The sequence below is a fragment of the Vombatus ursinus genome, unplaced genomic scaffold, assembly GCF_900497805.2.
Source record: "Vombatus ursinus unplaced genomic scaffold, bare-nosed wombat genome assembly UNPS02014859.1, whole genome shotgun sequence".
Lineage (NCBI taxonomy): Eukaryota > Metazoa > Chordata > Mammalia > Diprotodontia > Vombatidae > Vombatus > Vombatus ursinus.
In genome coordinates, this window is record NW_020954637.1 from 4,726,786 (window position 1) to 4,741,270 (window position 14,485).

The 14,485-nt window shown below is 38.6% G+C and overlaps 1 protein-coding gene across 5 annotated transcripts in view; it reads left to right on the forward strand.

Moving 5' to 3' along the window:
- EIF4G3 (eukaryotic translation initiation factor 4 gamma 3) overlaps nucleotides 1-14,485 on the forward strand; it is a 240,781-nt gene that overhangs the window by 90,584 nt on the left and 135,712 nt on the right. For all 5 annotated transcript variants that reach the window (XM_027841348.1, XM_027841345.1, XM_027841344.1 and 2 more), the window contains 2 exons: nucleotides 313-410; nucleotides 6,185-6,307. In XM_027841348.1, the coding sequence (XP_027697149.1) occupies nucleotides 313-410; nucleotides 6,185-6,307 (221 nt within the window). The remainder of the gene's footprint in view (nucleotides 1-312; nucleotides 411-6,184; nucleotides 6,308-14,485) is intronic.

A 14,485-nucleotide genomic window follows, 5' to 3' on the forward strand; every position in this document is an offset into this window, starting at 1 on the left:
GCCTTATTACATAGTAGACATTTCCTAAGTATTTGTTGATTGTCTGAAAGTAGTATTGTGTAGGCCTTTTTATGCTTGATGCACAATGAAGATAGGGGTTTTCTACTACTTATGGTTGAATTCAGCCTTTTGCTGGTTAACCTTCCATAGCTGGGAGTGAGCAGTAGAGATTTACTGACAAATAAAATGGTTGGGGCTTTTTAAAGTGGCCTTTCTTGGGCCATGGGTTTAAAAAGGGAAAAAGTCATTCTGCATCAGGCAGAGATGGCCAGTGACCTGAAGCCTTGTTTTCCTCCTTTCCTAATTCTCTAGGAACACCGTTCTATCCAAGTCAGCCCGTGTACCAGTCAGCACCCATCATAGTGCCTACACAGCAGCAGCCTCCACCAGCCAAGAGGGAGAAAAAAACGGTAAGAGGGCTTCTCTTGTGTTTGCATTACAGATGTATCTTCATCAGTCGTGGCCACCGATACTTATGCTGAGCCTTTTAGATTTATCATCATTGGTTACAGTGGTAAAGGCAGGTTTTAGAATTCTGGAAGGTCCCTCATGGCAGTAAATTCACATAAAGAAATCACACTTGCAAGAAAGCCTTGTTCCCCATAGACTTCTGCATGTGTTAAATGTTAAGTGAGCTCACTTGGGCTCTGGCAAGTGGTAAATGTGTAAAACGAGTAACTTTGCTATTTCCTGACTATTTTGTGGAGCCTTGCCTAAACTGGTCTGACAATTGGTGAAGAAAGAATTTATACAAGCATTTGGTTCCCCTGGACTGAGTATCCTGATCTTGTATGTTTTCCTCATTGATGTGTGTATGTCCTCCCACTGTTGGGAGAGGGCATAGGTGTGATGTTTTTCCTGCTCTCTGCTGGGCCCTGGGTGATTCGAAACTGTCGCCCTGGCCCAGCTTTATTTCACAGACCTTTCCCTGCACCATCCTGCTGGCGACCTGCCACTTGAACTCCCCACTCTCTGAAGATCCTTTTGGGTTTCTGTGGAGAGTTAGTTAAGGAAAATAGGTTCAAACCAGTGTACAAAGCATAGGCATTTCCTTAGTGGAAATAGGTATTGTTTTAATAGCAACATGACTCTAAGTGTTTGCAAGGAGGGAGAGTTATAGTAAGTGCCCTCTGATCGTGCTGGATGGTACAGCCCATCTCCATGTATCTGACTGGTTCCTTGCTTTACTCCACATGTATCCAGGTGTTCCCCTTCAGTTGAACATCAGACAAAGTGTCACCTGTGTGGCAGAGCAGATGGGAGTGTAAGGTTTGGAGTCAAGAAGGACCAGGTTCAGTTCCTGCCTCTGATATTGTGTCCATGGGCAAATCACAACCTTCATGAGCCTCAGTTTCCTCAGCTGTAAAGAGACAATTATAATACCTTAGTGCCTACCTTGTAAAATGTTTATTAGGTTCAAACAAGATGAAGTCCCTTAATGCCCTACAAAATGTAAAATAATTAGCTTAATGAGTGTCAGTTATTAGCATCATAATAAGTCACAGAAGGACAGAAACAACCAACATGTGCAGTAGGTAATAGCAGTGCACATTTCTGTAGCATTGTAAGGGTTAGAAAGCACTTTCCCCATTCCTTCTCCCCATTTTACAGGTAAGTCAGCAAAGTCAAGTGATTTTTTTTCACTATTAACCAAATAGGCAGTGGCAGACCCTGGATTCATGCTGTGACCCCAAGCCTAGTGCTGTTGTTATTACAGCCCATTTCCCCTGATCAGTCTCATCTGATAGCCTCCCTTTTCATCTGCCATACTCATCAAGACAATAATTGTTCCCCAAAGAGCCATTTCCAAAAGCTCCTTCCTGGTCATTTCAGTGGTAGCTTCTTTGTTGTTTGCTTTATCTTATTTTCTCTATCATGAGACACACCAAAGCGAAGAGATTTGATAAACCTTCTTGAACTTCCTGAGTGTGCATTATTGAGGCATTGTATAACCGTATTCCAGTTGAAATTGAAAAGCATCATTAATTCTTTTCAAGAATATTTTTAGGACACTGGCCAGCTGCATACCTTGATTAGCATAACTATTCAGTAGATCCCTGTGTTGCTGCAATTCTGATAGCTTGCAGCCTTTTTCAGATATTTTCCCTGGAGATTCTTTGCAATTGCTCATTTCATTTTCAAATGCTGACAGTAATGTGAAGTTTGGATGGATTGTTGAGATCACACATTACTTGGGCCTTTTTTTGGGCCTGGTTCTCTAGTGCAGAGGTTGTAGCTTATTGATAAAATGTGTTATTTAGAGATATTCAGAGAAGAGAAATTCTGCTTTCTTTTTAGAGTAAAGTTCATAAACTCTTAGAGTACCTTGGGCAAGTAACTTAACCGTGTTTGCCTCAGTTTCCTCATCTATAAAATGAACTGAAAAAGGAAATGGCAAACCTCTACAGTATCTTTGCCAATAAAATCCCAAATGGGTTCGTGAAGAGTCAGACATGACTGAAATGATTGAACAACAGCATCATGAACTCTTAAGCTTTATTAATTCCTTCTGATTCTTTGATCATTTCCAAAAATACCCTCCATTCCCCAAATTGAACCAACCATTTAAAAAAACGTTAAGGAAAAACAACTGAAATAGTTACCGTGACTGACAATTAACGTGTGATATTCAGCTCTGGTAGTTTCCCACCTCTGCCTAGAGGAAGGAGCTATATTTTTAAAACTCTTGAGAGAGAATCCTGTTTTCTTAAATACCATGCATTATTCTGAGTTTATTTGAACGTTTCAAGTAAAAGCTTTCAAAATCAGTCATATTAATATGGTCATCAAATTCCTCAGGCACATTTTCCCAACGGAACAAAATATGTTCATTTCCGATTCATCAAACTCTTTCCTCTACTACTACGGGTAGTTTTCAGCTGAATTTTCTTTCATTCCCTTTTTTTTTTTTGCATTCATGTCTGTTCTTTTTTCTTTGAGGCTATAGATAAGAGGAAAGTGAATATAGTCTTGTTTTGAATAAGCATGACCAGGTATGGTTGACATTACATTGTTCTGGATTAGTGCAGAAAAAGAGGGAACATCATAGAGTTGAGAAAATTCTACAATGTTCTAAGAGTCATCTACAAGATCTCGGAGTTCTCTGGAGAGGCAGCAAGATGAAGTAAACAGAACTGGCTCTTGGAATCAGAAAAGCCTGGTCCAATTCAGTTCTGCTCTCTGAAGCTCTGATTGTACATCCAAAAAAAATGGGGATGATAACTACATTCACTGTCTCAGAGTCATTATCAACAAAGTGCTTTTTAAATCATAAAGAACTGTATCTCTGTGAACCATTAGTTTTAGTACCTGAGCCTCCTAACATTAGAGAACTGGCCATCATTTTGTTATCCCTAAATATCATCTCATTCTCTAGGACTGTTTTTTTCCCCATATACACTGGTGTTTCTCTGTTATGCTGCATTCAGGGACCATGTTTTGAATTTAGATGTGAAACTGCCTAATGATGAGATCCATTTGGTACTAGATTAACTGATTCCTGGAATTCACATCAAGATAGCTGCATCTTTATGCACATTTGCTCTGTGTAGGAAACAGAACACCCAGAACAGTGGACTTTCTACAATATTATGATGGAATTAAGTGAGGAAAAAAGGATATGATGCATTGAAATTCATTTCACTAGAAGTCATTTCCCCTACCACATAAAACATAAAATTCTGTAGAATTATTACAAGAAGTTGGGAAATATTAGTTCTTACTATGGTTCCCCCTCCATGTGGCTGTGGAATCTTAGGTTAACCACTTCCACTCTGGAGCTCCTTATTTTTTGCATTAGTAAATAGAGTCAATGGCTTCCAAATGGAAGTTCTTGCTTTCCAATGTGAGGTAGCACAGTGGATTGAATGTCAGCCTAGAGTCAGAAAGACTCTTCTTGTAGTGCTCAAATCTGAGGTCTTCTTGGCAGAGATACTGGAGTAGTTCACCATTTCTTTTTCCAGCTCATTTTAAGATGAGGAAACTGAGGCAAACAGGGTGAAGCAACTTGCTCAGGGTCACACAGCTAGTAAGTGTCAAGTGTCTGAGTTCAGATTTGAACTCAGGTCCGCCTGAATCCAGGGCCAATGCTCTATCCACTGCACCACCTAGCTGCCCCATGAAATACTATTGTGATCTAAGAAATAATGAAGGGAATGGTTTCAGAGAAACCTGGGAAGACCTGATGAACTGATGTAGAATGAAATGGACAGAACCAGGAAAGAACAGTTTGAGTAATAGCAGTAGCATTGTAAAGATAAGCTTGGAAAAACTTAAGAACGCTGATCAGTGCAATGACCAGCAGGAGTCCTAGTGGGCTCATGATGAAGTCACATCACCAAGTATTTATTAAGTGACTGCCATGTAGTGAGTGCTGGAGATACAAAAAAAGCCCCTCCCAAAAAACAGATCTCGCTTTCAAGTAGCACAGTGTAATGGTGGAGAAAACATGTAGACAACTAATTATGGACAAATAAGATACATACAGGAAAATTGGAGATACTGTCAGAGGAAAGTTACTAGAATTATTTGGTTTTGTTTTGGTGAGGCAGTCGAGGTTAAGTGACTTGCCCAAGGTCACACAGTAAGTGTCAAGTGTCCACGGCTGGATTTGAACTCGGGTCATCCTGACTGCAAGGCCAGAGCTTTATCCACAGACACTAGAATTATTAAGGAGGACTAGGCCAGGATTTTTAAAGAAGGTGAAACTTTAATTGAGACTTGAAGGAGGGCAGGGGCAGGAGGCAGAGCTGAGCAGGCACAAGGGTCAACGAATGAGTGTTGTGTGTGAGGTCAGTGTCACTCCTTTGCAGTTTGTAGAGAGGAGTAAGGTGAGAGCAGACTGGAAAGGTAGGAAGGGGCCAGGTGGTGAAGAGCTTTAAAATGTAAAGAGAGGATTTTGTGTGATCCTGGAGGTGAGAGGGAGCCCCTGGAGTTATTGAACTGGCAGATGGTGTGGTCAGACCTTCACTTTAGGAAGTGGCTGGGAGAATCAAGGCTGAAGTGATGAAGGCTTTGTACCAAGATGGTTGCAGTGTCAGAGGAGAGAGAGAAGGTGGTATATATGAAAGAGGGTGACCAAAGTAGAGAACTTGAATTAGGAGATGACTTTGTACAGGATGTCCCCAAAGTCTTTTGATTTAAAACTGTACTTCGACTTTGGGGACACTAAGGCTTTTGTTTATTTTATAGTAGAGTTTTGTGAAAATCCAGACAGATTCCTGTGCTAAGTCTTTAATGATAGCAGTAGATATTAAATAAGGAAACTAAATGTTAGGCTTAAAGCAGCAATGATTCACTTGTCTGCTGATTTTCCGGGACCAGCATGTGCCATTCATATGTGGATACCTGTCCATTTGAAGATGCATGGAATAGGTAGGTGTTAATTTCAGGAGATCAGCTAGAATCATTACATACCAACTGAAATGTGTGTTTAAAGGAGGGCCCTATACAGAGAATTGTTGACTTTTAAAGCTGAAAAGACTTTAAAGGGAATCTCATCCAATCTCTGATTTAATAGATTTTGAAATTCCACTTCATAGAAAAGTGGAGTGAGTTTTCTGAGGTCTCAGAATTAACTGGTCATTGCTTATATTGTAGTAAATATTAAATTACCTCTAGCTTGATCTGATCAGAATAAACAAAACAATGAACCCACAGGAAGTTGAAAGAGACAGTCTGAAATTTTTCTTGCCTAAGATATTCAGAGCAACTAATCCTCTTTGAACAAGTCTTTGTTCCTGTATATCTTAAGTCGGGTATTGGCTGCTAATTTTGGATGAAAATTTGAATGATTTCCAAAATTAACCATTTTGTTATTTCTGTAAATCTTTTCTGTATATACCTCTTACTACATATAAGCATCTTTGGGGCACTGCCTTGGATGAATGTACGAGGACCATAAGATTATAGGTCAAAACTATAAGGAACTTCAGAGGTCTTCTCATTTTACAACAGGGAAAACTGAGGCACAGAGAAAGGAAGTGACTAGCCTACAGTCATGTAGATAGTAAATGGCAGAGCTAGGATTTTGAATCCTTGCCTTCTGACTCCCAACCCAGTATTCCTTGCATTGCTCTATACTGCCTCCATAGGAAATTTGTGTGACGCATAGACTGATCTCTACAACATCCCCCATAAAGGGCCATTCAGTCTCTGCATATGGTGTTTTGTTTTCCTTTGGTAGATACGGATCCGGGATCCAAACCAAGGGGGTAAGGACATAACAGAGGAGATCATGTCTGGAGGTGGCAGCAGAAACCCTACCCCTCCCATAGGGAGACCTACATCAACACCCACTCCTCCTCAGGTAAGAGGCAGTAAATACTGGTGGGATCCCATCTGCATTTGGTTACTAACCACTCCGGAGCTTTGCTGTTTTCTAGAACCACTCTCTATACTTTCCGTTTCCATTATTTGTCTCATTGCCTTGAATATCGAGATTCTAGATGGTATTTTGAAAAATGTATTGTTTTTTAAAAAATAAAAAAAAAGCCTATCGGTAACAGTTTGATATGTGGTCCTCACAATCAGAACCTTGGCTGCTGGTCACATTTCCTAATGTGCACTTGCATGATGTTACAAGAGCTGCTGTGCAATGGAAAGGATTTTGTGTTTACTATAGAACTTTAAAAGTTCTTTAGGCTTTAACAGCTGTCCCCTGTGCTTGGGCAACCACTAAGGTTGGGAGTATAAGCTGGATTGTGACCCCCTGTGTTGCATCATCACCTGTGTTCTTCAGCACATCTATTACTGATGTGTTGTAGCTGCACAGAGGACCTTGTGAGACTCCTTTGAGGAAATCACCCTTTAATCATCAATTAAATAATTTCATAAACAGATATATGATATCACTTCAGGACATGGAAGCCGTGAATCCAAACACAATCACAGCTAGTATGGCCATGGAAATGAAGAAAAGCCACTGAAAGCAGTTGCCCCTCTGCAACTTTGTAATGATGCATTTTGCTCAAAAGGCTCCTTCAGACTGAGCAGAAATGTACACATTAGCTTGGTCACGTGCGCCAGAAACCACTTTGATAATACACAGATTGACACTTCAGTTAGAGTGTGAGAAGGCCCTGGAGGTCAGAAGCCCAAATCAAATAGTGCTTACACTCTTCTGGAGGGATCTCCCACTTACACTTTTAAGTAAATTATCGGCAGCGTTCTCTCTGGACAGAAAGAGGACTAACAGCTGGGTCCAGGCGAAGCCAGACCCAAGCTGAGCCAGGGTTCCGAGGGACATCAGGGAGCAGGGAATATTTTCCAGGCAGATAAGTGGTAGGTGGCATGCACAGTTGAGGGACCATTTGTTGGTCTGTTTCAGATTTTACCAGTGGACACAGAGAGGAATTAGGAGATAAAGGTAGAAAAGGGAGGTTGGAGACAGATTTTGGAGGGTCTTCCACACCAGGATGAGGAGTTTATGCAGGAGTCAGTAGGGAATGGGGAGGAGGAGGGGAAAGGAGTGAGTGTTTCTGTAGCACCTGGTGGATGCCGGTTGTGGTGCTCTGCAAAAACAATTGTCCCACCCACACCTGGTGTGTCAGTGTCCACCCTGTCCCAGTTCCTCGGGGCTCCTTCGGCTTTAGCTCCACTCACATTTACTGGACTACATCATCTCAGATAACTTTCAAGCTCTTGACTTTATAGATTCTGAATTCAGTGCTCTAAAGGCCCTTCTTTAGTTGTAACATTTTTTTCCCCTTCACATCTTTTCCTCCACGGACATTTAGGACTCTATATCATTTAAAATAAGTGGATTGTCAGTACAGAAGCTTAGGAAATTTTTGGTTTTGTAGAAATATTTGGTTCTAGTTCATTAGTCTCGTTGAACAGGAATTAGTTGGAGGGGTCATATATGAAATACTTTGGTTAACAGCCAACAAATGATGTGGGAGCAACTTGTAAAATCTGACCAGTGATTGTTAGAACAAAAGCAAAAATCAGTACAGTGCTAGAAGAAAATAAGAATGAGAAGACAGTGGGCAGTTAGAGTAGCTCCAACTTGACACATTGGCAAAATGATACCACAGAATTAGAACTGGAAACCACCTGTTTGCTTCCCTTTGTATTCATCTAACCCCACGTCCAGCAGATATAAAGCAGCCACCCTTTACATTGAAGAGGCCAAAGGAACCCAATAATCATCTTTCTACAAATACTTGATCTTCATGATTAGCACGGAGAGGCACATGGCAGCTGAGAGCAATTCTGGCTTAGATTAGAAATTCATTTACAAAATATTATGGAGGGAATTGTAAGAAGAATAAAGGAAGGAGTGATAGAGGGAAAAATGTATTTGTATCTAGATTGCTAATATAAGTCAGTTAATCCAGAGAACATTCCAAACCATTTAAAAGGAAACAGATGAAAAATGGAATATATCTGTCAGCATTTTTATAACAATCTTCATCATACAAAGTGAACTACAATATTTGAACTAGATTCTAATATCTCACACCCTGTTGTGTAAATTTGAAGAATGCAAATGGCACTGAGGAAAAAAAGATGAGGACAGTTGGACTAGACTGTATATACATACAGAGGGTAATAATTTATGGTCAAGATGTTGAGGGGTACTCATCTAAGATACCTAAAAGAGAAGAAGACACAAAACACTGGGGCAAGTCATGGACAAGATAACTAATGAAAAAAAGGTGGTTGAAAGGATATCAATAGTTACTGACCTATTTTCCTGCCATAAAATTTTAGAGAATGATCTCTTTATATTATCAATAGTATTTTATATGTAAATATGACAAAGTAACAAAATACAGCAGATCACAGTGATTCAGTGCCGATTGGACAATTTAAAGAATACAAGATCCTACTGTTTTTACTATTTGTTGAGTATAAAAAGACATCTATCTCCATTAAGTAAAATGGAGTTTAAAATGCTTCCCAATAAGGTGTTTTTTTGCCTATGTAAAAGATTATACAGGGTTCCTTCGTGGCTGCAATGAGAGGTAACTTTGCTCAATGAGACTTAAGTCATTAGTATCAAACAAGGCATCAAACAAAGTATGTTTTGCCAAGATGTTCCCCACTCTTATGATGTCCTTTGCAAAAGCCAGATGGACCATGGATTACTCATTAATCATGAAGTCCTCTAGATAACAATTATTTACAGATGACTTTGCAATGCCAGAGAGCATCATTGCTGAGATTTAATACCGATCCAATGACGAAATCTAATTAAATACGTAGTCCTGGAGTCAGAAGGGTTCTTAATGACTGTTTAGTCTGGACTACAGTTGAAGCCCTCCAGCATAGAGGTCCTGTTGCCTACCAGTCTACTTTTAGATGATTTGAATGGTTACAGGACTTTTCTTTATATTCAGCCTAAATTTACCACTGTGAAACCCCCCACTTCCCCCCCCCCCCCCCAATTTGCTTTGAATCTTCTTTCTGGGACAAAACAGTACAACTCCAAACCCTCTTCTTTGCTCAGCCCCTTTAAATACTGGAAAACAAGTGGCTTCAAGGGCAGTGGAGAGATGCTTGGTAGATGTGAATTGACCACCATCTCACCAACTTCCTCACAAGAAATTACATGAAAAACATTGTCCAGAAATGTGTGATTGGAAGAGGAGATGGTATGGCCACGTAGGAAAATTATGGGATAACAGACACACAGTCCAATTGTCTACATAAACTTAAAAGTGCTGGAGGAAGGCTCTTTCACGTGCTGTGAGAAGGGGGAGAAAAGTTACCTAGGATGAGAATGTAGGATCTTTAATGTGGGAGGCAAGTCCCCAGACCTGTGAGAACATAAAGTATTGAAGAATGGTCAATGACATTCAGCTGCCTTCATAGTACAGGTGACAAATCTGTTGTCAGAACAGCTCATTTGGTTGCCTTGTTCTTATGAACTGGAACCTCTTCCCTTGGTTCAAAGAAAGAGGCTTTGCATATTTCTGTTTGCAGGACAACCGACCGTGGCTGATGCTGTGGTGTAGGGGGAAAGAGCACTAGATTCAGTCAGAGAACCTTAGCTCAAAGCTTAATTTTGCTATTTTCCTACTTGTGAGGCCAGATGGTCCTTGGGCAAGTCATTCAACCTGTCTCTGAGCTTCAGTTTCCTCACCTTCCAAGTGAGGGCGATTTCCAGATCCAGATCTTTGAGTTCATAATTCCAATCTTTACATTTAAATGTCTGATCCCTTGAATCACATCTGAGTATGATCAAAGAGAAGAGTCTGTAGCCATGATAACTGATTTGGGTGGAATCCTTACGTATTCTCTTTTTTCATGTAAAAGTTCAACCGAAGTTTCTAGGAATTAGCCAAACACTAAAATCAACTAACGCATCCACTTGCACAGAGCAATTAGCAAAACCTACCAAGAAAGGAGTAGAGAATACAAATTCCATTTTTTGGCTTTCTTGTATGCTTTTTAAAAGTAAAGGTGGATAGCCAAAAAGTGTACATGGTGGGTTGAGGGTGGTGCAAGGATAAATTACTGATACTGATTTGCCAAAATTAACTTATTGCAAAATGAAGGTGGAATGGACAACCCTTGAATTCCTGTTTGAATTCTGAACCTTCACATTGTTTTAGGATGTGTTTTTGCATTTAAATTCCTTGTAGGAATTTGGCGGGGAGTCGTGAATTAGAACCTTGGAAACGTAGCGGGGTGAGTTTGTGAAGAGATACTGGTGTCAAACAAAGGGAATAGGGAGCAAGCTGCTGATGTTTATTGGGTTAAGGAGGCTTTTGCGATCATATCTGTAGCTTCAGAAAATCACTTGGGCAACTAAGTGTAAGGTAGATTGAAGTAGAGAGAGGCCAAGTAGGACCATGTGAAAGGGGAAAGGCCATGAAGGTGGTTTCTGTGTTTGTGGAGAGGAGAAGGCAGATGTGCTGGATAGTAACCGACAGGATGTGCAAGGTGACTGAGAGCGAGGAGTCCGTCAGGCGGCGTGGTAGTGCCCTCAGAAGTCATGAGGATGTTCAGAAGAGGAAGAAGATAGTGATAATCAATTAAAATAATAATCCTTCACTAACGTGTTTATTTTTAAAAAATACTTTCTTACAGGTTAAGTTTTTTAGATTGAGAGTAGCATGGTTTCTTTTTTTTGTTCTCTAACCCAACATGATGCACGTATTACTTTAGGTAATAGAAGTATTACTGCTTGAATTTTTTTGTTGAGAAGTATTCTAGCATTTTAGGGATGAAATGCTAACAGTCTGAAGTGACAGTAGTTGGTGATAAAAAGAGAACACTTTGAAGTATAATTTTTAAAATAATTTTTAAAAAAACAAGTTTCATGGGTTCTTTTTGTTTTCATAGTGAACAGTTATTTCAATTATATGAAGTTCCATTCTCAGTTTTTAAACTATCTCTTTGATGAGCAAAAACAGTGAAACAAATAAAACTGAAATTGTAGCCAAATCTTTCAGCATATGTAATTTTTTATCCCAGGAGTCCCTTAAGTCTCTTCCAAAAATAAGGTAGTCTGTTTCATTTTCTCATCTCTTGGACAGTCTATTGTTTTTTCATTTACTCTGGGTTTGGCTTCCATTAAAATTTTTTTAAAAATTAATATATTTTTATATTACTTTCATTTGCTTCCCACATCAAGAGAGCATTTCCTTGTAATACAGAAGAAAAAAGGAGAAAAAACAGTTTCCCAATACTGACATCAGCTAAGTCTGACAGTACGTGCGTTGTTCCACTCCCATTTGCACCAACCACTGTAAAGAAGGGATGGAGGTGTGTTCTCATATACCCCCTGTGCAAAGTTTGGTCATTAAAATCGAACAGCATTCAGTTGTTGTTTTTATTGTGCGTTTTATTTACGGTGTAATCACCATGTGAATTCTTTTCATGGTTCTCCTTACTCTGATCTATATCAGTTTACGTAAGTCTTCCCATGCTTCTGAACGAGAAGCATTCAGGTGGAGCTGTGGACAGGAAATTCTATGTTCAAATCCGGCCTTAGACACCAGTTAGCAGCTGTGTGACCCTGGGCAAATCATTTAACCATTGTGTGCCTCAGCTTCCTCGTCTGTAAAATGGGAATGATAATAACACCTGCCTCCCAGGGCTGTTGTGAGGATCAGATGAGATGTTTGCAAAGCACTTTGCAGACCTGAAATGTCGGTATTCCATTATATTTCTCTGTCACAGTGGCACCAACATTCCTCAAATGATGACATCTGCTTTGCTTCTGGTTCTTTGTTGCCACCCAAAAAGGGGCTACTTTGACTGTTTTGTCATAGTCCATGTACCGTGACTTGTCTGGACCTTCCCTAAGTCGGTGGGCATCTATTTGGTGAATTTCCTACCTTAGCAAAGGAGGAGGAGAAGGTGCCCTGTCATACATATCTTTTCCTTAGGGCCAAGCTTGTTCTTTGTACTGTGGCGGTTCTTTAGATTTTTGTTGTTACAGTTGTTTTCTTTGCTCTCCTTACGTCACTGTACATCAGATTGTATAAATCTTACCAGATTTCTCTGTAATCATCATCGTTATAATTTCTTACAGCACAGTAACATTCCATTACATTTGTGTGCCACAAGTTGTTTATCTATTCTCTAATTGATAGATATCTGCTTTGTTTCCAAAGCTTTGTTACCGCAAAAGTACGGTATAACATTTTGTTATACATGAGAACTTTCTTTTTATCAGTGGCCTCCTTGAGATAGAAGTTTGTTGCAGAATCTCCAAGTGAAAGAGTGTGGACATTTTGATCACTTTATTTTCATGATTCCAAATTGTTTTCCAAAATAGGTCTACTAATTCAAAGTCCCACCAACAACGTACTAGTCTGAATATCTCCCACAACCCCTCTAGCAGTGACTATTCCTGTCTTTTGACATCTTTGTTAATTTGCTACCTTTGTGGTAAAACCTCAGAGTTCTTATGATTTGTTTTTCTCTTGCTATTAGTGATACGTAACATTTTTTCCTGTGGTTGTTTGTAATTTGCAATTCTTCTTCTGAGAGATGTTTGTTTATAACCTTTGACCACTTATCTATTGAGAAATGGCTTTTGGCCATTTGTGTGTGAATATGTGTGTATGTGTACACGTGTGTGCACATGTATATGTATTAGTTTCCATAGATCATAGATACCAAACCTTTATCAGAAAAATTTTTGATAAAGATTTTTTCCTATTCAGCCACTTCCCTTTTGATCCTAGGTGCATTAATTTTGTTTGTGCAGAAGCTTTTCAATTTCACGTAATCTAAGTTTTCTAGTTTATCTTTTGTAATTGTCTCTTTCCTTTGTTTGATTAAAAGATATTTCTTATTCAGAGTTGGGAAAGAAACTTGATCTGATTATTTTCTCATTTTTTTATTTTCTCATTTAATACTGAAGTTATTCATTCGTTTTGAATTCATGGGGGAATATTGCACAAGATGTTGATTCAACCATACTTTCTTGCCAGACTGTTTTGTAGTTTTCCTACATGTTTTCTAGTTTATTGAACACTGGATTATTGATTCCGTTATTTCTGATTCTCTCTCATTTGTTCTGTTTGATTTATCTACCTCTCTTTTTAAAAAAATGGTACCAAATGGTATTCTTGAGTGCTGCTTTGTAACATAGTTTGAGGTCTGGAGGTGCTATTCCTGTTCCCTGCCTACTTTTTTAAAAAATTTCTCTTGATTTTTTGTTTCTCCAAATGAATTTTGTTATTTTTTTCTGAGTTCTTTAAAGTATTTCTTGGATAGTTTGATTGGTGTAGCATTAAAACTATAAACTTACTTTGGTAGTATTGCCATTCTTATACAGCCCAGCCATGAGTGCTGAATATTTTACCAACTATTTAAGTTGTTCTTTATTTCTTAAAGGAGTATTTTTTAAATCTGCATTTTTACATTCTTAATATTTTATTTTTTCCCCAATTATATGTAAAAACAATTTTAACGTTCATTTTTTAAAATGTTGAGTTCTAAATTCAAAGAGTACTTCTAAATCCTTAAAATACTACATGCATTTTGTAGTTATTTTGAATCAGATTTTTTTTTGTTATCATTGCTTGAAGTTTATTATGTAGAAAAATTTTTAATTTTGCAGCCTTATTTTGTACCTTTGCCAAAATTTTTAATTGTTTCAGTATCCTTGCTGATTCCTTAAGATTGTCTAAGTAAAGTTATCATGTCTTCAGAAAATAAGGATAGTTTTATTTCCTTTGTCTGTCTTTAGTTTCTTTTGCTTGGCTTATTGCTATTATTAGTATTTTTAGAATTTTTTCAAATTAACAACAGAGAGAGTGAACCTCTTTGCTTTACTTTTCATTTATTTGGAAAGATTCTAGTGTATTCCCTTTACATATGATGTTTGATTTGATTTTAAATAGACAATCCCTCTGTGCCTCTGTTTTTTTTAAATTAACTTATTTTTAGTTTTCAGCATTTACTTCCATAAGCTTTTGAGTTTTAAATTTTCTCCCCCTCCCTCACTGTCTCTCTCTCATACAATTATAGGCTCTACGTATACATTCCTATTAAACATATTTTCACATTAGTCATG